This window comes from Euleptes europaea, chromosome 3 (assembly GCF_029931775.1).
Source record: "Euleptes europaea isolate rEulEur1 chromosome 3, rEulEur1.hap1, whole genome shotgun sequence".
NCBI classification, from domain to species: domain Eukaryota; kingdom Metazoa; phylum Chordata; class Lepidosauria; order Squamata; family Sphaerodactylidae; genus Euleptes; species Euleptes europaea.
In genome coordinates this window covers 99,828,232-99,855,075 of record NC_079314.1, presented here as the reverse complement: position 1 = coordinate 99,855,075, position 26,844 = coordinate 99,828,232, and the positions used below count along the sequence as shown (strand labels likewise).

At 44.3% G+C, this 26,844-nt stretch overlaps 2 protein-coding genes across 2 annotated transcripts in view; one reads left to right on the top strand and one right to left on the bottom strand.

Annotated features, from left to right (window-relative positions):
* The first annotated feature begins 628 nt into the window (after nt 1-628).
* On the top strand, nt 629-9,010 carry LOC130474884 (protein mono-ADP-ribosyltransferase PARP12-like). The gene is made up of 4 exons (XM_056846578.1): nt 629-655; nt 1,629-1,759; nt 5,564-5,715; nt 8,727-9,010. The coding sequence occupies exons 1-4, from the start codon at nt 629-631 to the stop codon at nt 9,008-9,010; spliced, it is 594 nt and encodes a 197-aa protein (XP_056702556.1).
* A 2,038-nt stretch (nt 9,011-11,048) lies between these two features.
* AKR1D1 (aldo-keto reductase family 1 member D1) overlaps nt 11,049-26,844 on the bottom strand; it is a 36,414-nt gene continuing 20,618 nt past the window's right edge. Inside the window, exons 3-9 of the mRNA XM_056846577.1 lie at nt 25,552-25,668; nt 23,654-23,731; nt 22,025-22,147; nt 16,669-16,778; nt 14,974-15,139; nt 13,954-14,036; nt 11,049-11,128 (exon numbers count right to left, since the gene is read on the bottom strand). Of these exons, the coding sequence (XP_056702555.1) occupies nt 11,086-11,128; nt 13,954-14,036; nt 14,974-15,139; nt 16,669-16,778; nt 22,025-22,147; nt 23,654-23,731; nt 25,552-25,668 (720 nt within the window). The 3' untranslated portion in view covers nt 11,049-11,085. The remainder of the gene's footprint in view (nt 11,129-13,953; nt 14,037-14,973; nt 15,140-16,668; nt 16,779-22,024; nt 22,148-23,653; nt 23,732-25,551; nt 25,669-26,844) is intronic.

The window sequence follows — 26,844 nt, the reverse complement described above, 5'->3', positions numbered from 1 at the left end:
GTTCCCAGGCTTACCTCTTAACAGCAAAAAGCAGCTGCAGATGCCCCTGATATGAATCTGGGTTGCAGTTGGTGGGGTCAGCCGTACATGTGTATATGGGGTGTGGGGTGGAGTTAAGCATTTCTGCTTTGGCAAAATCCCACTAGGTAGAGGAAAGATACTTTAAAAAAAATCCTTTCTCTGACTCTGATCTATATCAGTCTCTTCCCATAGCTAAGATGCATGCTTGGAGGTATCAGGTCATGGATCTTCTAGGTCAAGCCCCTAAATGTAAAAGGAGACAAAGCTCTGCTACATTTTAATGGCTGTACAGGAGAGGGATTTCAGCAGGGGCTGCTCTGCCCATTTCTGTGTGATAAGCTGGTGCTACAATCCCTGCTTTTCTATCGCTTTCGAGAGCCCTCTTTCCTTTGCATCTGGTCATCATCTCCAGCATAGCTCTTAGAAAGTCACGGTGTTTGAGAACTGGCTGTCTAGAGAATGCCGGTGTAATGGGCTTTCTTTCTTGCTCTCATTTCCAGGTGTTTCTTGGAATTCCCTTCTCTTCCCTTCCATTCGTTTCCTTCAACCTGGGACCACTCAGTGCTGCCGGACCTAGGCTATAAGGTATTGATAAGGCAGCAGAAGCATGGCTTCCTGCAAGAAGTCGCTGAAGGCAAGGGGAGAGGTCTGGCTCATGGTGACTTTATCACATGTCAGTTGTGAATATAGTCACCACAGCACAGCAGAAAGTGGTTTGCTGTGGTCGTAGCACCCTTGCTGAAATGCTGTACCAACCTAGAGCAGGGGTCCCCAACGTGGGACCATGGTGCCCCCACCTACACCTTTTCTGGTGCCCGCCAAGTGTCTTTAGGAAGTGGGTAGGGCCAGGTAGAGCTTTTGCCCAGCAAGGCTTCTGATTGACTACTGGAGGTTTGATTGGCTGTGCAATTTTTTTTTTAATGTTGCTTTGGTAACAGCTACTACTACACTGCAAGGATCTACACTGGGTTACTGAAGTTAAGCTGGGGCAATCATTTTGTGGCTGCCTCTGCCTCCTGCAGCAGCCATTTTGTGGCAGCCATTTTGTTGCTGTGCCCACCACACTGGGTCAGAATTCCAAATATGCCTGTAGGCTCAAAATGTTTGGGGTCCCCTGGCTTAGAGGGTAGAATCTCAGAATGGGTTGCGTGGAATAGAATGCATTCATGCACTGTGTCCTGTAGGCTGATGCTCTTGTTTTATTAGTTTATTGGCTCTTAAGAGCCCCGTGGCACAGAGTGGTAAGCTGCAGTACTGCAGTCCAAGCTCTGCTCACGACCTGAGTTCGATCCCAAAGGAAATTGGTTTCAGGTAGCCGGCTCAAGGTTGATTCAGCCTTCCATCCTTCTGAGGTCAGTAAAATGGAAGATTACTGGGGAAGGCACTGGCAAACCATCCCGTAAACAAAGTCTGCCTAGGAAAAGTCTGGATGTGACATCACCGCATGGGTCAGTAATGACCCAGTGCTTGCACAGGGGACCTTTACCTTTTTACCTTAATGGCTCTTGACTTCTTGTGTGTGTAGTCCTAGTTAGAACTTGAAAAATGTGGCAAACATGGAGGACTTCACAAGTGCTCTGTTATTTGTGCTGTTGGTTGGTTCCTAGCTGGTGGCTGTTTCCAATTCTACTAAAGAATATAACAAAGTGAAAGAACTGTTTGAGAAGACGATGGAAGGATTCGTGATCCGGAGGCTACAAAGGAATCAGAACCCTTCTCTTTGGCAAGTCTTTCAGTGGTTTGTATTAGATCTTTACTTCATGGTAGTCTTGGGATGAATGATTATTGCATGAGGATTTACTCCTGGAAGAAGATCTGTAATCATGCCCCTGTTTTCTTGGTTACTGTTAACTGATGTGGACCTGACTCTCTCCTTCTGTTCCTTTCTGCATTAATTGGTGGAAGCTTTATAAAGGTGCCAGAGCTCACGTACAGATAATGATTCTTTCCAAGACATGAATGGGGTCGGACAAGGTTTAATTTTGTTCCTGTCTTACTCTAGTCAAGTATATACTGCAAGTTTCAGAAGTAATAGAAGGGCTGAACATGGGCTTATGCAAACATGGTTGGATCCTACAATCCATCCGCTGAAAGCATTGATGGCCGCAAATCTTCCTGGCTCTTCCATCCCTCCCACAGCCATTTGCAATCCCAGGAAAGGCTTATTCCTGAGGTTGCAGAACCTGCATGGAGTAATAACCACATGGGTCAGGAGGCTGTAGTAGAGAGGGGGTGAACTTGCTGTCTCCTGCCATTTGTGTGAGAAGAAGAAGAGTTGGTTTTTTATATGCCATTTTCTCTACCTTTTACAATCACCCCCCCTTCCTTTCCCCACAACAGACACCTTGTGAGGTAGGTGGGGCTGAGAGAGTTTGGAGAGAACTGTGACTCGCCCAAGGTCACCCAGCTGGCTTCATGTGGAGGAGTGCGGAAACCAACCCAGATCACCAGATTAGAATCCCACCTGTCAGGATCAGGCGTCTGTCCCTAGCATCCCATAAGCAAATTCATCCAGGCAGGTAGCTCTGAAGCAGTAATACTTTATTAGGAGCAAAAAGACAGATTAAAGGACTGACTGCCTACAGGCAGGTGAGGCTGGTAATGGCGAACATAGGCAGGTTACATGTTTAAAAGCACTGCAGGCTGTGAAGGTAACATGGCTAAGCTACCCCTGAGATAAGTGATTCCCAGGAAGGAAGACTAAACATTAGAGCGCAGCTGTGGAAAACAGGACGAGCAAAACTGTACACAGTTTACAGGCATGAGAACCAAGGACTTGACATGTAGCCAGAAGCTGGCCTACTCATGTCAAGAGCCTTTACTCCTGCTAACAGCAAAGGCCAGACACCACCTCTCCTAACCACTACACACCACGCTGGCAGCTCTGCTGCCAGAAGAAGCTGGAAGGATCGATTAAGCACCTTTCCCCTCCCAACCCATGCAGCTGTTACTCCACGCAGTTTCTGCAGCCATGGAAATTAAATATCCTGGAGTCAGAAATGCAGAAGAGCTGAAAGGACTGGGGACCCTTGCGCTGGATCCAAGCTGGGGGGCAGGGGGAGGTAGCTAGAAGCCCAGGATTTGGGAGCTAGGGTATAGTGGAGGCAAAAGACCACTGGCAAGTACTTCTAATGCTAAGTGTCTGGTGGGGTTGGGCTCACTTCGGGCTGAATGCGGTCCACTTCTTTTAAATTACAACATCTCCTGTGTTGAAGGATCTGGACATCTTAACAGCTGAAGCTGAACAAATCCGTGCCATAGGACCACGAACGTGCCTTCTTAAAAATATAAGGAGTGCCTTGCTGGATTCGACCAAAGTCTAGCATTCCCTGGAAGACTCCCAGCAACCAGCAGGCAATAAAGTAGTACAGTAGACATTGACCTGTGATCTGTTTGTGAACTGTAGTCTCTCTCCTGCCTAGTCAGGAGACCAGTGATAAGATCCAGGCGGTGAGTTCTCAATGGAAAGGTGAGCCTGCAATCTCTCAGTGAGAGACCTTTGGTCCAGGACTGTCTCACAGTGCCCTTTTCAAGTAGAGGCCCTCCAAACCATCCCCTCGCCTGTAGGGCTAGGTAAAGCTATCTTTATAATGGCCACAGAGGACAGGGGCATCCCTTGCTAGTGACTGACTCGCAACATTTGTCCTCTAGTTTCCACATTCCTCCTCTGCATGACATTTAGTTCTTGGCTTTTGCTTTGAAACCCTGGCTCTTGGATACGCAAAAATGTAAAATAAGTGTTTGATCTGTTTTTGTACAGATTTTGGTATGCAGTATGTAGGACTGACCAGTTTGATTGCTGTGACCAGGCCCTGGGAAGCCCCGTGAAGGCGCACGGGGGAGAGGGGCCAATTTCCCCCCGAACTCCGGATCTCGCACCGAATTTCGCGGATCCGAAGCGGGGGAGTTCGGACTTCGGCATGGCCCGAATTTAAAAGGGCCGAATTTTGCCGAAGCCGAACTGTACCGAATTTTTTTTTCAACAGCCCTACTACCTACCCCAGTACCTTTCTAATTACGGTGTTGGTTGGGTTGGTATTTATTTATTCAGGATATTTCTGTGCTGCCTCTTCACAGTCCTTCTTTAGGTGGAAAACAATACATAAAAAAGCCATTGGGAAAAATGGTATGGGTGTCATGAAAATAAATGCAACTTGATTTAACAAGTCACGACTTGTGGACTTACCCGGTCCGGCTCCGAAGGGAAAGGGGGTGTGTCCTCAAGGCAGGGGGCTGCTCTCGCCACTCGTCTCGCAAGGCCCCGCTAGCCCCGTGGATTCCTGGTGATCGGGGGTGGCGCGGGGAGGTGATGTCAGGCCGGCCACCTGACCTCAGTGCTTTCCCCTGCGCCTATTTAAACTGCGCGCAGCCCGGCCACAGTCCTGTTTGCGTGCGGGACAGTGGCAAGACCCATCCACCCTCCCTCTTTTATGGTAGTGTAATTCCTTTTCGTCACAGCTTTTGGGCGGTTTTTGCATGGGGTCTGATCCAAGATGAGAAGAGATGTTTTTTCTTCCCGTTTGTGAGGACCCCCATAAGGGGTTTTGGGATGGAGTACAACAGCATTACCCAGCTGGGGAGGCTTGTGTTCGGTGCTCCAATCCCAGGTGGCTTCCTGTCCTGGTGGGGCCATCTAAGCACTATTCCGGTGCTGTCCCATCAGGCGGTTGGGCTGTTTATCGATGCTTTTGATACATCGGATGACAGGGTGGTGATCCGATACTTGGATCCGCCCCCATGGTTTTCTGCCAATGCTCCATTCTGTTGTGATCAATAAAGCTGTGGCCATTTTATTACCCAAAAAGTACAGTGTTTGTGTGTTTATATTGCTGTTCCTCCCTCCCCCCTTTTCCAGGGAGCCGTTTGCCCGTGGGACCACAAGTAGGGCTATATAAATAAATGATAATAAACCAAAATGATCAGGGGACTAGAGCAACTGCCCTATGAGGAACAGTTAAAACGCTTAGGGCTTTTTAGCTTGGAAGGAAGGCGGTTAAGGGGAGACATGATAGAGGTCTATAAAATTATGCATGGTATGGAGAGAGTGGACAGGAAGAAGCTTTTCTCCCTCTCTCTCTCATCATACTAGAACGTGGGGTCATCTGCTGAAGCTGGAGGGTGAGAGATTCAAAACTGATAAAAGGAAGTATTTCTTCACACAACACATAGTTAAATTGTGGAACATGCCCCGGGATGTGGTGATGGCTACCAACTTGGAAGGCTTTAAGAGGGAAGTGGACATGTTCATGGAGGAGAGGGCTTTCCATGGATAGTAGTCAAAGTGGATACTAGTCATGATGCATATTCTCTCCAGGATCAGAGGAGCATGCCTATCATATTAGGTGCTGTGGAACACAGGCAGGACAATGCTACTGCAGTTGTCTTGTTTGTGGGCTTCCTAGAGGCACCTGGTTAGCCACTGTGTGAACAGACTGCTGGACTTAATGGACCTTGGACTGATTCAGCATGGCCTTTCTTATGTTCTAAATGTTTGTTTGGTTTCATTTTACTATTTTTTTAATGTAGATATTTCTGTTTCTAGGCAGAAAGAGCAGATGAGGAAAAAGAATGGAGGGAAAGAGGTAGATGAAAGGCTCTTGTTCCACGGCACCAGCGCATCTCACCTGCATGACATCTGCGAACAGAACTTTGACTGGAGGATCTGTGGGACCCATGGAACATTGTATGGAAAAGGTGCTGAAGGGGATGTCTGTTGGCATGAAGCTCAGGGTCTTCCTCTTCTGCAGCAAGGCTGAACAGGGAGAATAAATTTCTCATGTCTCAATTCTTACTAGAAGTCTCAAAAATGGAAGGTTGATGCTCTGAGAGGAACCATTTTCAAGAATGGTTTCCCTATAAGTCTGGGCATAAACCTGCTTCTACCAAGTTGGTCCTTTATTAAGGTCAGTTGAACATTGATTATAGGTGAACATTCAACTGGTGACCAAATATTCTTGAAGCATTCACTTCTTTAAGAACAACAAGGAGGATATTGGTTCTTGTAGGTTATTCGGGCTGTGTAACCGTGGTCTTGGTATTTTCTTTCCTGACGTTTCGCCAGCAGCTGTGGCAGGCATCTTCAGAGGAGTAACACTGAAGGACAGTGTCTCTCAGTGTCAAGTGTGTACACGGTTAACCTACAAGAACCAATGAACTCTGACCGTGAAAGCCTTCGGCAATATTAACAAGGAGGATAGTTTATCAGGAGTGATTCTTGATAAGAGCTGTGTTATTAGCCTGGTTGGATTTAAATGGATTTTGCTGATAACTGATAACGCTTATCCAAACTTTAGTTTCCACCCTATGCAGAGCGGCCTCATATCTCAACACCACATTGGAAGTACGTTTGTATGCGTTAAACAGGGCCCTTAAAATTTTTGATTGAACTCTTTTTAATATTGCAACGTTATTGTATGGTCCTAAATGCGCCCCATATGTAAGTTGGGATAAGGTTTTAGCCAAACATAGCTTAATAGCAGTTGGGATAAAACCTCCCCCTTAGGTTGTAAAAAAAACCCTAAGAATTGCATTGGAGCTTCCTTGCGGCAAATACCGCAGCTTGAACTTGCCCCGTTTGTTTCCCATTAAATTGAAACACTAGTCACAAGTACTTAAAGCACTTAACTTGTTCAATATAGTGCCCATCCACTAACCAAGTCGATTTATAAAACTTGTTATTAAAATATTCTATCGTTGTTTTTGCAAAGTGAATGGTTGGTTGTTCCTTTTGACATTGCTGGACTAATGCACTTCGTGTCTCTTTAGTCCCACTCTGGTTTGGCAGAGGAGAACCGTATCATCTGCATACATTAAGATGGGAAATTTTTTCCCTTCCATTAGTTTAGGTGCATGAATGTCCATCTCCTGAAAACACTTTATGGTCGTTTATGCATGGGAGTTTTACCTGAGGTTCGTTGCTTGCTGGACCCACACTTTCCTGTTGGGAATTTGTGCACTTGCAGTCTCCGAGCTTGAATCAAGTCCCACCCCTTTAAATGCTGCTCTGTAATTGGTAATCTGCTCTGTAATCTGCCCACGACCTGAGTTTGATCCCGATGGAAGTTGGTTTCAGGTGGCCGGCTCAAGGTTGACTCAGCCTTCCATCCTTCTGAGGTCGGTAAAATGAGTACCCAGCTTTCTGGGGGTAAAGAGAAGATGACTGGGGAAGGCACTGGCAAACCACCCCATAAACAAAGTCTGCCTAGTAAACGTTGTGATGTGACATCACCCCATGGGTCAGGAATGACCCGGTGCTTGCGCAGGGGACCTTTACCTTACCTAATTGGCTTACTTATAGTGCGTACTGTCAGAGAAAAGCCGCCCCCCCAACCCAATTGCTACATAAAAAGCATTTTAAGAAAAACAACAAAACAAAAAACAGAAAATGGAGCAATCTGAAAGGAAGGGTGGGGGGAGAGAAATCCAAGACTTGGTTTTAAAAAGATTTTCTTCTGCTCAGAACAAGTTCCGAGGAAGCAGGAAGGATTTCAATCCCCGCCTTTGGATATGCTGCTTTGTAATTGGCTGTGAGTGAAACTAAGCTTGCATGCCCGCACTTTGCCTTATGCATGGGGGTTTCACCTGGGCTGAGCTCAGGGGAGAGGGATGAGTCGGGTTAACAGAGGAATGGGAAGACCCGGACATTGTGAGGGCTGGCAGCGAGGTCCTCTCTAATGGATGGGGAAACTCACGCATAAATCCAAGGAACAACCGAGACAGACTGGGGGCGAACGTGAGTCAAAGTACCCATGCATAAACGACCTATGAGGGAATTAACATAGATGTTAAACAGGAAGGGAGCCAAGAGGCATCCTTGTCTCACACCCTTCTGTGTAAGAATGGGATTAGGTAGGTATACATGACTATACCTTATACGTAAACTTGTGTTTTCATGAAGTTTCATAATCAGATAAAGAAGGCATTTGTCTGTTGTTGTATTTGCCGTTTTTAACCATACTCACCCACGGGAGACCGTATCAAAGGCAGCTCTAAAATCTATGAATGCTGCGAACAATTAACCTTTTGCAAAGCACGCGTTTTTGGATAAGATAATCCAAGACTAAACATTGGTTCAGTGTCGACCTTCCCTGTCTAAACCCTGCTTGCTCCTCCTCAAGGTAGCTTACCTGATCCAACCACTCACAGAGTTTTAGGGAAAGGTGTTTGGTATAAAGTTTGTTAATTACATTCAGTAAACTAATTGATCTGTTACCTTTCTTAAAGATGGGGACAATAATAGCTAGTCCCCAATCCTGTAGAATTTGGGCTGTTAGATCAATAAACGTAAAGGGAGCTGCTAAAACCGTTGCCCACCAATCTGAGTTTGATTTTAAAAGCTCAGGAGGAATAAAATTGCTGTCAGGGGCTTTCCTGCACGTCAGTGGTTGTATCCAAAGTTTCAGTTCTTCTGGAAACACTGGCTTTATGTATCAACCCATCTTGAAAGGCCTGGCTCTAACTGAGCTCATGAACACATGAAGTTGCCTTATACTGAATCAGACTCTTGGTCTATCAAAGTCAGTATTGTCTACTCTGACCGGCAGCGGCTCTCCAGGGTCTCAGACAGAGGTCTTTGACATCACCTACTTGCCTAGTCCCTTTAACTGGAGATGCCAGGGATTGAACCTGGGACCTTCTGCATGCCAAGCAGATGCTCTACCACTGAGCCACAGCCCCTTCCTAATTACTGGTGTCTTTTCCCTCAGGAAGTTATTTTGCGAAGGATGCCAGCTACTCCCATCGGTACTGCCAGTCAGATACCCGCTTCAAGATGATGTTTGTTGCTAGAGTTCTAGTCGGAGACTATGTTCAAGGGAATGTGGCTTACCTTCGCCCTCCATCCAGACCTGACCGGCACAACAACAGCTTTTACGACAGCTGCGTGGACACCCTTCTGGATCCTTCCATTTTTGTCATCTTTGAAAAGCATCAGATTTACCCGGAGTACATCATAGAATACAAGCAAGTATCCCACTGCGCAGTCATGTGAAGTGGCAGCAATGTGTCCGTCGTCGTCTTTCCCCCCTCAGAAGCATAAATTTTATATCCCTTTTTTATAAACCTAATAAAATGTTTATATTAGACTGTAGATTACTTTTAAAACTTCCAGGCGTTATGAAACTGAAATGCTATTAAGTCAGACAAGCCAAATCCCATTTGGAATTATTGGCAATTATTTTATGATAGGGAGCTGGAGCTGGCTGGAATCCGTTTGTCTGTACAACAATAAACTTTAAACTGGTATCTTCGTAAACCTGTTTCCTTATGTTCTGGAGGTGAAATCACGGAAGGAGGTATGGATGTGCGTGCGCCTTGGGAAACGAGTAGCAGGCTGCTCGGTTTTGTTTTTAAATCGAGGTTGAGTACTCGGTAGTGTTAACTTCCCACAGAAGAAGTACCTGCAGCAAGGCCTCAGCTGAAGAACCGAGGGACAGCTGGGGCACGCACTTTTCACAGGGCCTACTCCAAACAGTGCAGATCTGGGGCTAGGGTTGCCAGCTCCAAGTTGGGGAATACCTGGACGTTTTGAGGGTGGAGCCTGAGGAAGGTGGGGTTTGGGGAGGGGAGGGACTTCAATGCCATAGAGTCCAATTGCCAAAGCAGCCATTTTCTCCAGGGGAACTGATCCCCGCCACGTGGAGATCAGTTGTAATAGCGGGAGTTCTCCAGCCACCACCTGGAGGTTGGCAACCCTATACGCCCTGTAGGTGTGGTGTTCAATTTGTAGTGGATTGCTTTAAGGGCAAAAACATGGAGGGGGGATAAATGGCAAATAAAGGTGGCTCGCGAACAAACCAGCTGCCAACAATGACTGTTGCTGTCATTGAGAAGAATTGGCTGACTTCCCATTGGTTGGAGCCTGACTGAGTGAAAGCTGGCTTTGAATTGTGCTAAGTGTTACAGTAGGATTTGCCATATGCTAGAAAGTGTTAAAAGGCCCCATCCTGAGTTTTGTAGCCTGGCTTAGCATATCCTTGGCATAAGCAATGTTTCCTATGCTATCATCATCTATGTATGTATTTCCCAAGTGCGGCCCCATCTGCGGTTATCTAAATCCATGGATCGGGGCCATGCCACAAACAGATTTTTCTGCAAAATTGGGGGGGGGCCCTAAGTTTTCTGAAAAGGTAAGAAACCACTCATTGGTGGGTTTAAATTCCTTTCAAATTAACTACTATTGGTAAGCTGGAGAAGGGCCTGGCAGTGGCTACTGCAACAGCAGAACTCAGGAGCTGCTCTGGGCTTGATCGTGGCAAACACTGGGAGCTGCTCCAGGCCTGGCCACATTGGTAGCAGAGCCCAGGAGCTTCTCTGGGCTTAGCCGTGAAGGTAGTGGACACCGGGAGCTTAAAACAATACCCATTCCCATGTGGGCTACTAGTAGTATAAGTTGTGCACAGACATAGATTTGTCCAAGGCTTCAGTAAGCCACCTTCCCTCTTATACAGTGTAAAGAGGAACACTACTGCTGAGACAACAGAAGATGAGAAGAACTTTTTGACGTAGAAGAGGATAGCTTTATTCTTTAAAAAAAGTTCTGCTTCCAAAATTTGCATCATTTGTTTTGAATAATTGCAACTCCCAAACAACATTTCCTGAATATTGTCGAAGGCTTTCACGGTCAGAGTTCATTGGTTCTTGTAGGTTATCCGGGCGAAACATCAGGAAAGAAAATACCAAGACCACGGTCACACAGCCCGGATAACCTACAAGAACCAACATTTCCTGACTTTGCATCTGGCAGTTTAACCATAGAGATTCTTTAAAAGTTTTTAGCACCTGATGTTTTTGAGAAAAGTAGTGAAAAAGTGGAATCCAGAGTTTAAGGCAGAAGATTTATCCCCTTTTCATCAAAATGTGAGTCGCAATCTCTAAAATTAGGTGCACATGAAAACTGAATTGCTCTTCTGAAGGCACCTTGGTTTACATATCCATAAGTGGTGGTATCGAGGGAGCGATTGTGTGTTATGATGAGAGAGTAAAGTTTTGCCAATATAAGAAACAAAAAGGAGGAGGGGGGAGTGACCACTACATTAAGAATTCGTCCTTGGCAGCATCATAGTTTCAATATTCATCATGGAAGGGATATTCAGGATGGTCTTTCCACCTGTTGAAAATTGGAAAGTATTATTATTATATTGAAAACATACTCCAGAAGAGTGGCTGACATTTTACCTATCCATCCCTCTCCCAGCCAAAAGACACCCATTCGGTTTGCTAGAGGCATAATCCCCAGGTAAGTTGTTTTTTTTCCTGCACAAGCCACCTGTTACAGAAAGGAGAAGCTGAAGAACAGGGTAGTTTGTGCATCTAGTTCACAACGGACCGCCAGTAGCACAGGACTCTTCAGAAAGTCTAATAAATCAACATAAGCTGTCTATCAAAAAAGCATGATTAAAAAACCTGGTAAGAGTGAAGTGTTACAGAGATGGGCCATAGAGGTCAGACACCAGTAACAATGAACTCTTGCATTGGCTGCTGGAGTGTTTCTCCTGTCCTCTTTGAAACCCAAAATATTTGGCCTAGGCACTGCTTTAGCCCAGTTAGGCTGCAATGACTTCCTTCAGTACAATCTTAAGGCCAAACTGAACTGCAGGAGGAGTGTAATGCCTTGCCTCTCCAGACTCGGCCCACACACATGCAGTTTCTTTTGGCAGTCAGAAGATGACTTCCATGGAAGCTCATATATTATGGATTCTGACTGGCCTTATAAAAATGTATTTCTTTGCTGTTCCTCTAAACAAGTTGCACTGCATTGTATTTCTACAACCCAGTTAAAAAAGCTTGTTTTTGTTTAGGGGGCATGCTGACTGGAGCCAGGAACCCTTTGAAAAAGATAATTTTGTTCTTGCAATAGATGATCAGTGCATTGCTATGGTAAGACCATCAGACTGGAAATTGGGAGATCCAGGTTTAAGTACTCAAGCAGCCATGAACATAAGAAAGGCCATGCTGCATCAGACCAAAGTCCATCAAGTCCAGCAGTCTGTTCACACAGTGGCCAATCAGGTATCTCTAGGAAGCCCACAAACAAGATGACTGCAGCAGCATTATCCTGCCTGTGTTCCACAGCACCTAAGATAATAGGCATGCTCCTCTGATCCTGGAGAGAATAGGTATGCATCATGACTAGTATCCATTTTTACTAGTAGCCATGAATACCCCTCTCCTCCATTAACATGTCCACTCGCCTCTTAAAGCCTCCCAAGTTGGGAGCCATCACTACGTCCTGGGGCAGGGAGTTCCACAATTTAACTATGTGCTGTGTGAAGAAATACTTCCTTTTATCTGTTCTGAATCCCTATGAAATTCATAGGGATGCCATAGGTCAATTGCCCTTATAGACTAACCTGCCTCAAAGTGGTACTGTGAGGACAAAAGGGAGATGGGCAAAACTACATAGGTTCCTGGAGGAAAAATGAAAAAAGGATGGACAGCTGGACTTGAGTCCAGTAGCTCCTTTGAGACCAATGAGATTTTTGGGGTCTGTAAGGTGCTACGGGACTTGAATCTAACTGTTCTACTGCAGACCAACACGACTACTCTCTGAAACTATCTTCAAAAAGGATGGATAGATGTTCACATGGACACACTGAAATATGGGTGGCAACCACAGGAGATAACAAAGCAGAGTATTTGGCATCTTTATCTTTTTCTCCCTTACACTGATACCTAAAATTGTGTAACTGTGGCTCAGTGGTAGAGGAGCTGGCTTGCCTGCAGAAGGTCCCAGGTTCCGTCCTCAGCATCTCCTCAGTCCTCAGTTAAAATGATCAGATGATGCAAAAGATTTCTGCTCGGAAAGCCACTGCTTATTGACCTTGAGAGAACCATGGGCTAAGAAACTATAAGGAAGCTTAATGCATCCAAGTCTTTCATATTTCTATGCATCTCTTCCTCCAAAGGTAACATACACAAGCCTTTCTTCCTCTGTTATATCCTCCGATCAACTCTTATGTAGATTAGGATGATCCATTGTGAGTGACTCAGGGATCTAAAAAGGCAGAGCTGGGATTTGAGCTCATGTCTCACTTCTCCTAGCATGACACTCTAACTAGTACTCCAAGACTGCCTCTCCATAAGCCTGGCTGCAGTATATTCACAACTGAGGCTATTCACATTACACCAGTGTGGTTTCAGTAATCATGTCCTGGTTCCATGCAGTAGGACTTTCAGCCAAAAACCACTGCCTTCATTTAGCTCCTTGAGCTGGCAAAGGATGAGCTGAGCTGGCTTTTTAGGCTTGGCTCTCATATTTTCTCCCCCACCCCCATCTTCCAACTATTATGTTAGGTGCTGTGGAACACAGGCAGGATGGTACTGCTGCAGTCGCCTTGTTTGTGGGCTTCCTAGAGGCACCCGGTTGGCCACTGTGTGAACAGACTGCTGGACTTGATGGGCCTGGGTCTGATCCAGCAGGGCTTTGCTTATGTTCTTATGTTAACTCAGTCATCCAAATGAGACTTGGCTGCCCCCTCTAATTAAACTTCTGGGACTTGAACCACTGGATTCTGGATGCCTTCACTGGTTATGTAAGGACAGTAATGTCCCCAATGTATATTTCCTGAAGTCTGTTTAAATGGGAAGCTGGCATCTGTGCAATTCTTTTCAAATCTATTTTGCTGTAGAGCTGCCAATAAAAAAACGTCAACGGTGCAATTCCCTAGGAAAGATTTAGCAACGCTATAAAAATATCACATAATGTGTGATTCAAGCTTTATTGAGAGCAGCTATAAATTCCCCCCAGGAATCATGTAGGTTATCTCAGGCTGTGCAACACACACAGCTGCCACCCGAGGCCTTCCCAAGAATCTGTAGCAGCCCTAAATGAATTTAAGGCCAAATCAGGCATATTACTGGCAATTCTGTAAATGAGCTCCCAAGCCGCCCACCCATCCTTTTAGAAAGCAGGTGTGCCAGACTGGTACTTACATTAGCATCTCCACATAGCGGATATTTTTGTTCAGCGCTTCAATCTCCTTCATTTCCTTGTCAGTGAGGGAAAAGTCAAAGATCTAGTGGCAGGAGGGCCAGAATAAGGAGAAACAAACACTAGTTATTTTCTGCCTTGGGGTGATGGGTAGAGCAATTCTAAAGGGGGAGGTAGTTGCAGGTCACCCGGAGACGGCGCAGCCACGTCGCCTCCTGAGTGGCTTTGCTGGCCTGGTGCAGCAATTTCCCCCCAAACTCTGTGAAACTGCTGTATGCAGTTTCACGGGGCTGCACCACCATTTTTGCAGGCACAAGTTCGCGCCAGCAAAAAGGGGCATTCCCCCGGGGCAAAAGGGCTCTGGGAGCTGACTAAAGTCAGCCCCACCCCAGGGAACACCCCTTTGGCACCAGTGTGAGCCCTTGGAGAAATGCTTCCGGGGTGACTCTGCTGGCACCCATGCGTGGTGCTGCCACGTGGCTCCCTAGCACCAGTGTTCACTTGGTGTTGTGAAGGGGGAGAAGGAGCTGATGGTTTCCCTCCCGCTGCACTTTTGGCAGTGGAAAGGGTGGTGGGGTTCTTTGCTCCTTTTCCCTGGCTCCATGTGCCTGCTTCCAAGAAACTCATGGGGGTTATCCCATTTTATGCTCACAGCCACCATGGAATATAGGTTAGATGGAGTCATGATTATTGATCCACTCCATAGGGACCATACTGAAAGATGGACTGTGACTCAAGTCCAGCACTCCAAGCGCTATACCCTACTGGCATCTTATTCTCAAGAGCATGAATATGTCCTCCAGGACCCACAGATGGGGGAGCGTCCAGAAGGCTGTTGCTATATCCTGCTTCTGCTTAGTGACCCTGGACTTCCTTGGTGATCTCCCATCAAAGAACTAACCAGGGCCAGCTGGCTTAGCTTCCAAAATCTGATGAGATTGGGCTAGCCTAGGCCAATGAAAGCTCATACTGGAATAAAATGTGACACCTGTGAGGTGCCACAAGATTCCTGTTTGTTTTACCTGGAAGTTCTGCCTAATACGCTCTGGGTTGAAGCTTTTGGGAATGACCACCACCCCTCGCTGGATGCTGAAGCGCAGAGCCACCTGTGCTGCCGTCTTGTTATACTTGTCTCCAATGGCATTCAGCACCGGGTCCTCCAGGAGAGGAGGGGAAGATACGTTGACCCTTGCGGAAAGGAAAATGAAACGAAATAGATTTTTTCTTGCACAGGAAGATTTGGGGAAGTGGGGGGAGAGGGAGGAAGAAAAGACTGGACCAAACAATGAGGTTAGAAAACAATACTTTAAATTGCTCCCATCTCCTGAAGGTGTTCAATTCACGGGGTTATATCAGGACAACTAATATGAATTATGGAAATAACCAGACCTTCTATTTTTAGGCGAGCGGGTTATAAAGCTTCTCCTTTGGCGTTCCTTCCAACAGACAGGGCATGCTTGTCTACACTGTTCCTGTCTTGCTCTCTGTGTAGTAAGTCCAAGGCAGTTTTTAGAGTGGGCAAAGAGAGAAATGACCTGTCCCTTCGAAGGGTATCAGGATGCATGAACTGCTATGGTGAGAATGCCTGGAGAAACAGTGGTTCTCCAGCGGAGGGCCCTGCTCTGTCTCTGAACTGGGAATGATTGAATGATTTAACGGCAACCAGTGTATGGGTGCAGCAAACTTGCCAGTCTCCACTGGAGGCTGATATGGAGGACACCAACCCAGAGCAGTAAATCATGCACAGGCACAGTGGGCAGTCTCCTGCAAGGCCATTTCTTCATCTGCATTGGCTTGTATGAAAAACTTCAGACTTATGCAGAGCTCCATGTTGATTTCTCGAGTCTTTTATGCATGGCTGTTTCACTTGCCATCACCCCTCCGAGGACTTTGGGTCTTTGTTTGGATTATGTATGCCATTTCTGATCGTCTGAGGTTGCCTTGCTCCCACCTGCATTTCCCCACGTTTTGCCCGCGTTTTCAAATTCGAGATAAAACAGGTCTCTCAAAACGTGGGGAAACACAGTGGGAGAGTGAGGCGACTGCTGATGGTCGGAAACAGCATGCATAATCCAAACAAAGACCCGAAGTCCTCGGAGGGGTGACAGCGAGCGAAACAGCCATGCATAAAAGACCTTAGTCTTTAAAAGATTTTTTTAAGGAAAAGGAGCCACTGTAGGCTGCAATTAGGAGCTGCAGAAAAGCGGGCCAGAAGGGGATGCTTCAGGATTTTTTTAATCCTACTGTTTCCCCCTTCAGGCTGCCTTACTCACACAGGCGAAAGGTTGTAGGCCAGGGGTGAGTTACATAGAACTCTGGGTAACAGGTAACTGGGACACTGTGGGCTGAGAAGAAGGGCTGGTGTAAACATGATACCATGTTTGTAAATATATATATATATATATATATACACACACACACACACACACACACACACACACACACACACACCCTTATCTCTGCTAGCTGGTATCCAGTGTAAACCAGTTCACCTTCTCTACATGCAGTGTTACCATGCCAGAGACCTGTAACCCATAGGGTGCTGGGCAGGCATGTTAACACATTTCTTTTTTAAAATTCCAGTATGTAGCACACTCAGTACCCCATTGTCTGAAAAAACTGTGACAGCAGCTTGTCAACTTCCAAGGAATCAACAACTATGAAACTCAGTCACCCCATTACAGAAATTACCATTTCAAGAGATAAACCTTACTTACCAAGATTCATCTCTTGAAGTTCCTAGAGGGCTGTACCCAACAAGGACAATGTCGTGCTGTCTGCAAAATTCTAAGAGTTTGGGCTGGGTAAAATATGGGTGGCATTCAATCTACATAGGAAAAACAGAGACGAACCAGGCTGAGAACAAAATGAACTGGCAAAAGGCAGAGATTGTTTACAAAGTTAGGCAGTATGTTTGCGGAAGCCCCATTCCACAGGTGGAAGGAAGCACTGAACATCAATATCATCCTGCTCTTGTGGCTGTGAAGCCCTAGTTGGATGAGTTGCAACAGATTATTCATGAACATTCCAACTGCTCAGGGACAAGACTGTAGAAAAGATGGGAAAGGACACTCTGGCCTCTCGCGCTGGCCAGAAGAACAAGCAAGACTACCAGAAAGGGGACACCTTGTAGTTAGAAACCCTACCCCAAACTTGCAGTTGGCAACGCTTACTCAAAAATTTTAACATACGCACAAAAGGCAGCCATGAAAGGGTGAAGAATTTTTCTGTTAAAAGTCCCCATTTGTTAAAAGTCCCCTCACAAATGCTTTTCTTGTAGGGGAATACAGGTACCTATCTTTCTCCCCTTATTGAGCATGTATATGTATGACTTTTAGCAAAAAAGCCACCAGAGGGGAAGGAAGCTCTTCCCTTATCTGAGTTTTTCAGTTCCCACCTCCTGCATTAAAAAAAAAATGGAAGGAAAAATTTACCCCAGATCAAGCTATAAAAATATCATACCTTCCTCCAGTTAGTTAATACTCACTCCCAAATTCCGATTCTATAATCCAGTTGGTATTAATCGCTCCCATCACGAGGCTGCCAGGTAGAAGAGGCAGCATCAGGGGCTATCCGCTTCAGACCTCCTATGAGAGTCCCTAAACTTGGCCTTGATGAATGGGAATTCAGATTACCTCATAGAATCAAGTCACAAAAAATGAAGCAATGGAATGTCTCTCTATTATACAGTATAGTTGGCTTGTGGGTATTGTAATATTTGATGTTATTTGCAGAGGTTCCTACGGTTTTAGGAATGGGATTAGATTGGTTTTATGTATTTGTATTATTTCGTTGGCCCCGGTTAGTACTTGGATGGGAGACCGCCAAGGAATACCAGGGTCGCTATGCAGAGGAAGGCAATGGCAAACCACCTCTGTTAGCCTCTTGCCTTGAAAACCCTACTGGGTTGCCATAAGTGGGCTGTGACTTGACAGCACTTTACACATACACATTTGGATTATTTTATATGATTATCCAGGATACCTTTGCATATTTATTAAATTATTCGTGTGCCTATTTTAATTGATGCAATTGCTCATCGATGTAAACCACTTCGAGCTCTTAGCCGAAGAGAAGCGGTATAAAAATGAAATAAACCAAAAATAATAGTATGCTACACTACTTGAGGACGGAGATCACTAGAATGCATGATAAAGCAGTCCGATCACAAGACTCGTTTTAGCTGTAGGTCGGCCTGTTGCAGAACGAGGGGCGCGGCCCTGCGGCCTCACCCTTGACTGATGGGCATAGACATTGATGCACATTAGCCAGGGTAACAATGCTTCAGCCAAAACTGTTCCCTCTACAGAATGGGATCTTCTGATAGAAATCTCCTTTGACGACAACACTCAAATTGGCTCCAAGAAAAGCAAGAAGATAAATCAACTTCCACAATAACAGTTTTATTATGAAACAGGAACAGGAGTACTATACTTGCAAGTCAACCCAACAGCATTTTTTTTTTTTTACTTATTTTGGTTTTCAGGACGTTCAATTGTGTCAAATTCTGACATCAAAGGAAGATAGTTTTCGAAAAGGTTTTCTCCATATCTGTTTTTTCCAACTGAGGAAAAAATGACACGGGGGGGGGGGGGTGGCTAGCAAGCTCAGAATGAACATTCAACCCTCGAGTGTGGTGTAATGGTTAAGAGTGGTGGACTCTAACCTGGGGAACCGGGTTGCTTTCCCCACCCCTTTACATGAGGCCTGCTGGGTGACCTTGGGCTAGTCACAGCTCTCTTAGAGCTCTCTCAGCCTCACCTACCTCACAAGGCGTCTGTTGTGGGGAGAGGAAGGAAAGGAGTTTGCAAGCCGGTTTGATTCTCCTCAAAAGGTAGAGAAAATTGGCATATAAAAACCAACTCTTCTTCTTCTTCTTCAACAAAAACAGGCCTGACTTTAGTTTTAAAATCCAGAATGGAGGAAAGTGGTTTAATTTTGCCCTGGGCCTCTGAGAACTCTAGCTGACCCTGTTAATTCTCATCCGGGCCAAAATCTTGTAGCTACAAAGCTCCACACAGCTGCCTCATTTTGCCTCACAACTAATGGTGGGAAGTTTATCACAATACAGGGATACCATTTGCTCACCATTTGTTCCAATTCATGTTAAATTACTTTTGCTCACACTGGAGAACGTACTCAACTTAGGTTAGTCAAAGCGTTTTGATTCCAAGCTCAGCCTGAGTTGGTAGAACACACCGACCCTTTCCTGTTGCCAAGAAAACCATGTTCCAGCACTCATAGTGGATTCTATCTTGAGAGCTTAGAAATTCATCATAAGTTAGATAACCAGACCCACAAAAATAAAAAAGCAGCTTTTCCAGCTTCATTGTTTCCCATTTAACAGGTAACATTATATATATGTGCTGGCAGCGTCAGACCAAGAAAGGTGGTAGTGGGGTGGTAGTGGATAGCTCAATGAAGATGTCAACCCAGTGTGCGGCTGCTGTAAAAAAGGCAAATTCCATGCTGGCCATAATTAGACGAGGAATAGAGAATAAAACTGCTGATATCCTACTGCCCTTGTACAAATCTGTGGTGAGACCACACTTGGAATACTGTATACAGTTCTGGTCACCACACCTAAAAAAGGATATTACAGAACTTGAGAAGGTGCAGAAAAGAGCAACCAAAATGATCAGGGGACTAGAGCAACTGTCCTATGGGGAGCGGTTGAGACGCTTAGGGCTGTTTAGCTTGGAAAGAAGGCGGCTAAGGGGAGACATGATAGAGGTCTATAAAATTATGCATGGTTTGGAGAGAGTGGACAGGGAGACGTTTTTCATCCTCTCCCATAATACTAGAACATGGGGTCATCTGCTGAAGCTGGAGGGTGAAAGAGTCAAAACAGATAAAAGGAAGTATTTTTTCACACAACGCATAGTTAAATTGTGGAACTCCCTGCCCCAGGATGTGGTGATGGCTGCCAGCTCGGAGGGCTTTAAGAGGGGAGTGGACATAATAACCGGTTACTGGACTTAGAAGGTTTTGATAATAGATATGGGTGGCATGGTTACCTATGGTATGATAAACTTAAAAATCATAAGTCTTTTCAACATCATATTGTAAAATCTTCATTAATAAAAATTTGGTTAAAATATAAACATCTCTTAGAACCTAGAACACCCTTATGGATCTCTGCACAAGAGATGTTAACATTGCGACCATTGAGACCATCTCAATTCGTCACTTATCAAGACCTTTTGGTATGGGAAGATAATAAATGTGCCCTAAAGGAATATGAAGAATTGAAGGAATATATGACTTGGTTCCAATATCATCAGATACAATCAGTATATTTACAAGATATGAAGACTGGCTTTACTAAAGATAAACCAACTTTTCAACTAATGTTATTGAAAAACAACGAACATTTAATCTCAAAAATGTATAAGATGTTGCTGATATTATATACGGAACAAGACCAAATCAAACCAACGATGATAACCTGGGCACAGACATTGGGTCATGATATTCCTTTGAATAAATGGGAAAGACTTTGGTCGAAAGATATGAAATATATACTCTCACAATCATTGAGAGAGAATATTATAAAATGATTTATAGATGGTATTTGACACCAAAGAAACTAGCCAAAATGTATGGAGCAATGTCACCAAAATGTTGGAAATGTCATGAAGAAGTTGGTTCTTTTCACCATGTCTGGTGGCTTTGTGAAAAGGCAAAAAAAATTTTGGGATATGATTTACAACGAATTAAGGTTGATAGTACAATATAATATCCCTAAAACACCGGAAATGATGTTGTTAAGTATAATACCAGATTCTATAGTGACTCAGAGATCATTTGTGATACATGCCACCATTGCCGCAAGATTGGTCTATGCAATGAAATGGAAAACATCTGAGATACCGGATAAGACTGCCTGGATAGACAAAATGATGGAATTGGCTGAAATGGCAAAACTTACTGCATTAATAAATCAAAAGGACATTATGGAATTTGGGGGAGAATGGGAGGCATGGACAACATACTGTGTAAATGAACTTAACTTGGGAAATATTAAGGGATATGTTTTGATCTAATTCAAATTGTTTGAAATAATTAAGATCTCAAAGTTAAAGATTAGACTTTAAGATAATGATCAATGTAGGTTATTATAATGAGTTAGACTTAAATACAAAGAGAGAAATAAGGATATTAAATGGATAGAGGAGGGGAGAGGGGAAGTCAATTATATATATCTTTTTTAGTGATAAGATAGAAACTGTTTATATTATACACTACGTGAATGGAATGATACAATAGAATGTGAATTAGTTTGAAAAATAATTTTAATTTTTTTTTTTTTTAAAAGAGGGGAGTGGACATGTTCATGGAGGAAAGGGAGTGGACATGTTCATGGCTATTAGTTGGAATGGATGCTGGTCATGCTGCATACCTGTTCTCTCTAGTATCAGAGGAGCATGCCTATTATTTTAGGTGCAGTGGAACATGGGTAGGATGGTGCTGCTGCAGTCGTCTTGTTTGTGGCTTCCTAGAAGCACCTGGTTGGCCACTGTGTGAACAGACTGCTGGACTTGATGGGCCTTGGTCTGATCCAGCACGGCCTTTCTTATGTTCTTAATATCTGCATTAAATTGGGTGCACTGTATTCATTCACTACCCAGTCTGATCAACCCAGTCCCTTCAGGTACATAGCTCCTTTAACAGCAACCAAAGCCACAGTTCAGGATGCTGACTCCTGATGAATCAAAGACAGGTTTAAACACTGGACTTCCCTATCAGGATCATAAAAAATGGCAGTGGCTTTAAAGAGGCAGGAAAACCATTTCCTAGTCCAGATTTCAGTGCCAGAGAAAAAAGATCCAACAATGCAGAGAGGTCATATGAATATGCCTTATAGTGCAGACCACCTAACTCAGTATTTCTTCTCTGACTAGCAGCAGCTCTCTGTATTCAGAAACTTCTCTGTGTAAAACATGGGCTCTGCCACTAGCCATGACCCTTCCCCATTCTCCCTCATCAGCTGCTGGTGGAAGACACACTTCCATTGGAGGAAGGCTTCAAACTTGCTGAGTTGAATGGTTAGATACAAGCCATGACCATTACCTGGTTGGTGACAGGTTTGTGCTTAAGACCTGGTTTGTTCAGGATCATTTCCAGCTGCCTGCGGTTGAAGTTGGACACACCGATGGACTTTGTCAAGCCAGCGTCTTTGCATGCTTCCAAAGCCTGCCATGGTAAAGCAAAGAAGAGACCCTTAGAGCAATTTACAGTTATTTTCTCAGGCAGGACAGGGAAAACAAATTAGCAAGGCTGATGCATGAGGGAAAGTGGGGTTATAGATAAGTACAAGAAGGCAAAAGAATGCTCTCCAGCACGACCTTAAAATTAAAAAGCGGTCTAACAAATGCAAACTGAGAACCAGTGTGGTGTAGTGATTTGAGCTTTGGGAGACCCAGGTTTGAATCCCTACTCTACCATGGAGGCTTACTTGGGATAGTCACACACACTCATTCTAACCTACCTCAAAGGGATGTAGTGAGGATAAAATTGAGGAGAGGAGGTTGAGGTGATCTGCTTTGGGCCCTCATGGGAGACGAAGCTGGGGTATAAATATTTGTTCATTTATAATAGTTACCACATGCATTTGATGTATTGAGTTGGTAGCAGGGCACCTCAGAAATCTGGCAAGAATTCCATGATGATTTCATGTAATCATTTTGGCTCATGGCAATGGAAACATTTCTCCTGTGAATGAGGCTTTTAGTAGCTGCTGACCATAGAGTTCTGATTCCAAACTATCTGAAAGCATGGAGGTAGGGTTGCAAACCTCCAGGTGGTATCCTGGTATCCTTTGTAACTCTATGCACACAGTTGTGGGCAGATTTAGCCCACAAATTGAATTCCAAACACATGTGTAGAAACACCCTACAGTGAAAAGCTAGGATTCTGTACCATGCATCCTTTGGAGGTAGGGCTGCCAACTTCTAGGTGGTGGTTGGAGATCTCCTGGGATTACAACTGATCTTCAAGTGACAGAGATCAGGTCACCTGAAGAAAATGGCCACTGGAAGGTTAACTCGATGACATTATACCCCAATGAAGTCCCTGCCCTCCCTAAACCCTGCATTCCTCAGGCTTCACTCCCAAAATCTCCAGGTATTTCCCAACCCAGATCTGGCAATCTTACATTCAGAGGAAGTCTCTCTTGATGTGTAGATGCTACAGAAACCTACAGGAAGCGATGGCTCTTTCTATCATGTCCTGCTGGCTAACCTTGGTTGAAGAGAGAATACTGGACAAGGTAGGTAATGTTCATGTGCTAGCCCATACAACTTATTGGGACCATATGGATAAGGATCACAATCTGAAGAAATGAGTTGTGGCTCACAAAAGCTCATACCCTGCCAGAAATTTTGTTAGTCTTTAAGGTGCTACTGGACTCTTGCCCTTTTCTACTGGGACCATATGTAGAGTCTACACAGCTGGTTTCTTGTTGTGAGCCTACAAGTGTTTTTCATATATAGTAGATACAGGGGGGGTGGGATATCAAAGTAACAGATTTCTATAGAAATGCATTCCTCTTTTAAAGTTGGATAATTTACAGCATAGGGAGGAAGGGCAATAACCATTCCTGCCTGTCAATCAACAAAACGCTTGTAGCCTACTCAGGGTAGGGCATGTCAACAGTTGAAACAATTATAGCCATACTGCCGTGTTAGATGAACAACTCACCTCCCAAGTGGCACACAAGTTTGTCTCATGGTATATGTATTTTCCATTTTCATCCAAAGGATAGATGGCCTCTCCAGGCTGAAAAATAGAAAAGAAGGAGGGGAAAGACCAGCACTGCATTAAATATTCACATTTCACAGGCAGGGTTTCCTTTGGACATGCTGAGAAGGTATGTTTTCTCATTCATCATCGCTCAGCACTTGCGTGCAAATAAAAAATGGGTATATGGAATATGCCGAAGGAAGAACAAAGAGGTATGCAGAAATGTTATTGCCCAACAGCTGCAAAATATAGAAGCCCAAATACGAATCCGGGAAGAAAGTTCATCCTTCCTTGAAATGCCTTTAAAAGAATGAAATGAAGGAAACAAAATCCTCCCGCCAGGGGTGAAGAGGGAGCTGGCAACTCTATAATATACATATAAGAGATAGCATCATATATATGTGAGAGGTTTGGCTAGCTCTCCAAAACACTCCCTCCAAGATTTCATGTGACCTTACACCACATGGTTTGTGCAATCCACACCACAATTGCTCTCTGAACTAATAAGGTATCTGCACAGGCTGTGGCTTTATTTATTCTATGGTGCTTTGAACGCCATGTGGTAGAAAGTTAAATAACCGTGCATGGCTGGGTGCCATACGGTTTGCAAAGGCAATAGGGGAGAAAAATCAATGCCTGCAGGATAGGGAAATCATAGTAGCAGTTTTGCAAAACACCTGGCTGTTCGGATTGCAATAGAAAATATGGGCCACAGGGCAAGGTCTGAAGGCACATGATGCAGCCACATTGCTGAAGGTAAATACCACTGAAGTCCAAGGCCACCTTGAAGACTAACAACATTCATTCCTGCATAAGCCTTTGTGAGTTGGAGCTCACTTCATCAGATTAATGAAGCATTCATACATTACAATTTATTATTCTTAAAGTTACAAGCAACAGAAGGGAGGGAGCAATAAGAAACAAATTTGAAACAACAATCAATCAAAGACAAACCAGTCCATTCAAAGTGGGCAAGGACTATACCTACCTGTTGATGGGCAGAGTAGGATAAACATTAAATCTAATCAAGAAAGGTGCAGTGTGAGACTAATTCACACCTGTGAGTCATATCAAGCTATTAATACCCAAAGTGAGTGAGGAAGCCCATATCTTAGTTCAGGCCTGGGAGAGAGCTAGCACTGAATCTCTTGATGATCCTAATTCAGGACTATCACATTAGATTCTACCTTTGAAAGATTTCCCCACCTGCTTAAAAAAATAGGACAGTAACTTTTAGATAAGCTACCACATGATTTGGAAGATTAAAATGTCCAACTACTGACTTCCAAATATTGTGATTTTTAATGTCAGTTCTCTGCCCATTTATTCTTTTACATAAGGACTGTCCTATTTGCCCAATGTAGAGAGAAGGGCACTGTTGACACATCAGGGAGGGAGGAACAAAACTACTATCACACAACCAATCCAAAGTCACTGTGGTCATCCACTAACAAACACAAGAGGAGGGGCTGTGGCTCAGTGGTAGAGCATCTGCTTGGCATGCAGAAGGTCCCAGGTTCAATCCTAGGCATCTCCAGTTAAAGGGACTAGGCAAGTAGGTGATGTCAAAGACCTCTACCTGAGACCCTGGAGAGCCGCTGCCGGTCTGGGTAGACAATACTGACTTTGATGGACTGATTCAGTACAAGGCAGCTTCATGTGTTCATGTGACTTTGGGAATATTTTTAGGCTATTAGCCATGTTAGGAGGGGGATATTTTTATGTGACTTTGTCACATGTAGTGATTAATTAAGGGAAAGGAATGGTGGTCTGTAAATTTGAAGTTGACTCCATGTAGTCCACCATTCACATCGGCGCACTCCAGGAGCAACTCTAACCCAACTCCTCTTTTATACCTTAAAAGCCATCGGCAGCTCAATAATGTAGAGATCAACGTAGTCAAGTTTCAAAACGTCTAAGGTCCTCTCCAAAGTTGGGCGCACCAGATCAGGTGGGTGACATGTGTTCCACAGCTAGGAGGACACAAGAAAGAGAGAAGTTAGGAGCCACCAACTTAGTGAACTTGAAAATTAAGCACTGTCATCCTTCAAACATATAACATTCTGACCAGACTGACAGGAGGTAGTCAGAGACACCACACTTACACCCCAAACCCCACCCTCCCCAGGCTCCACCCCCCAAATCTCCAGGTATTTTCCAACCCAGAACTTGCAACCCTAGATCAAACCCAAAATCCTCCTAGCTGAGGCTATTAGCCATGTTAAGAGGGGGATATTTTTAGATTTCCTCCTGTTTCATAATAAATTCTCCCCACATTTATGCCTATTCAGTTCCACCACTTTGTATACATAATTAGCCAAGTATCAGAGACCCAAAATACAGAAAATTGCCAAATTACTGCATTGTCCCAGGACATCATATTCGATGGGAACTTTGCTTTTAGACTCCTAAAAGAAAAGATCTCTTGGACTGAAACGGAAAGAGGCAGAAGCAGACCACAAAAACACACAACCCTCTAGCATTTGCAGTTGGGACAGTGTGGAACTCTCCCCCCACCCTATGAAATGGACATTAAAAAAAAAGAATGACTGCTTTGAGCAATTTGCCAAAGTACATCCACTGAAGATTTCAGCCAACAGATATTTTATGGCTGGGCAAAGTCATTATTTCAGGGACTTTGGCACTTAGTAAGATTATTCTTACTGCAGTTTTATATTACATCAAGCATGCCAAATGAGACTGATATTTTATAGCTTGATTTTACGGGACAACTTAAGAATATTTTAAAATGATCGAGATATGTTTTAGATATGTTGTGGGCCACCCTGAGCCTGGCTTTGCCAGGGAGGGTGGGATATAAATTAAATAAAATAAAAATAAAAATTCATTTTGTAATTTTGCAATGCACATATTTCAGAGATCTAATTCCCAATAACAAGAGAGAGAAAAATAACCAAACAGCAAAAAAAAGCACATTGAAATATACCCCAAGAGCAAATTAAGCATTTTTCATTAAAACTGACTGTTTTGGTCCTTGAAGGTAGGCTGGAGGAGATATTTTAGTTGCGATTTGTAGATTTAGAAGTAAGGCCCACTGGTTTCAATGAGGCTTACTTATAGTGTTGCCAGGTCCCTCTTTGCCACTGGCGGGAAGTTTTTGGAGAGGAGCCTGAGGAGGGTGGGGTTTG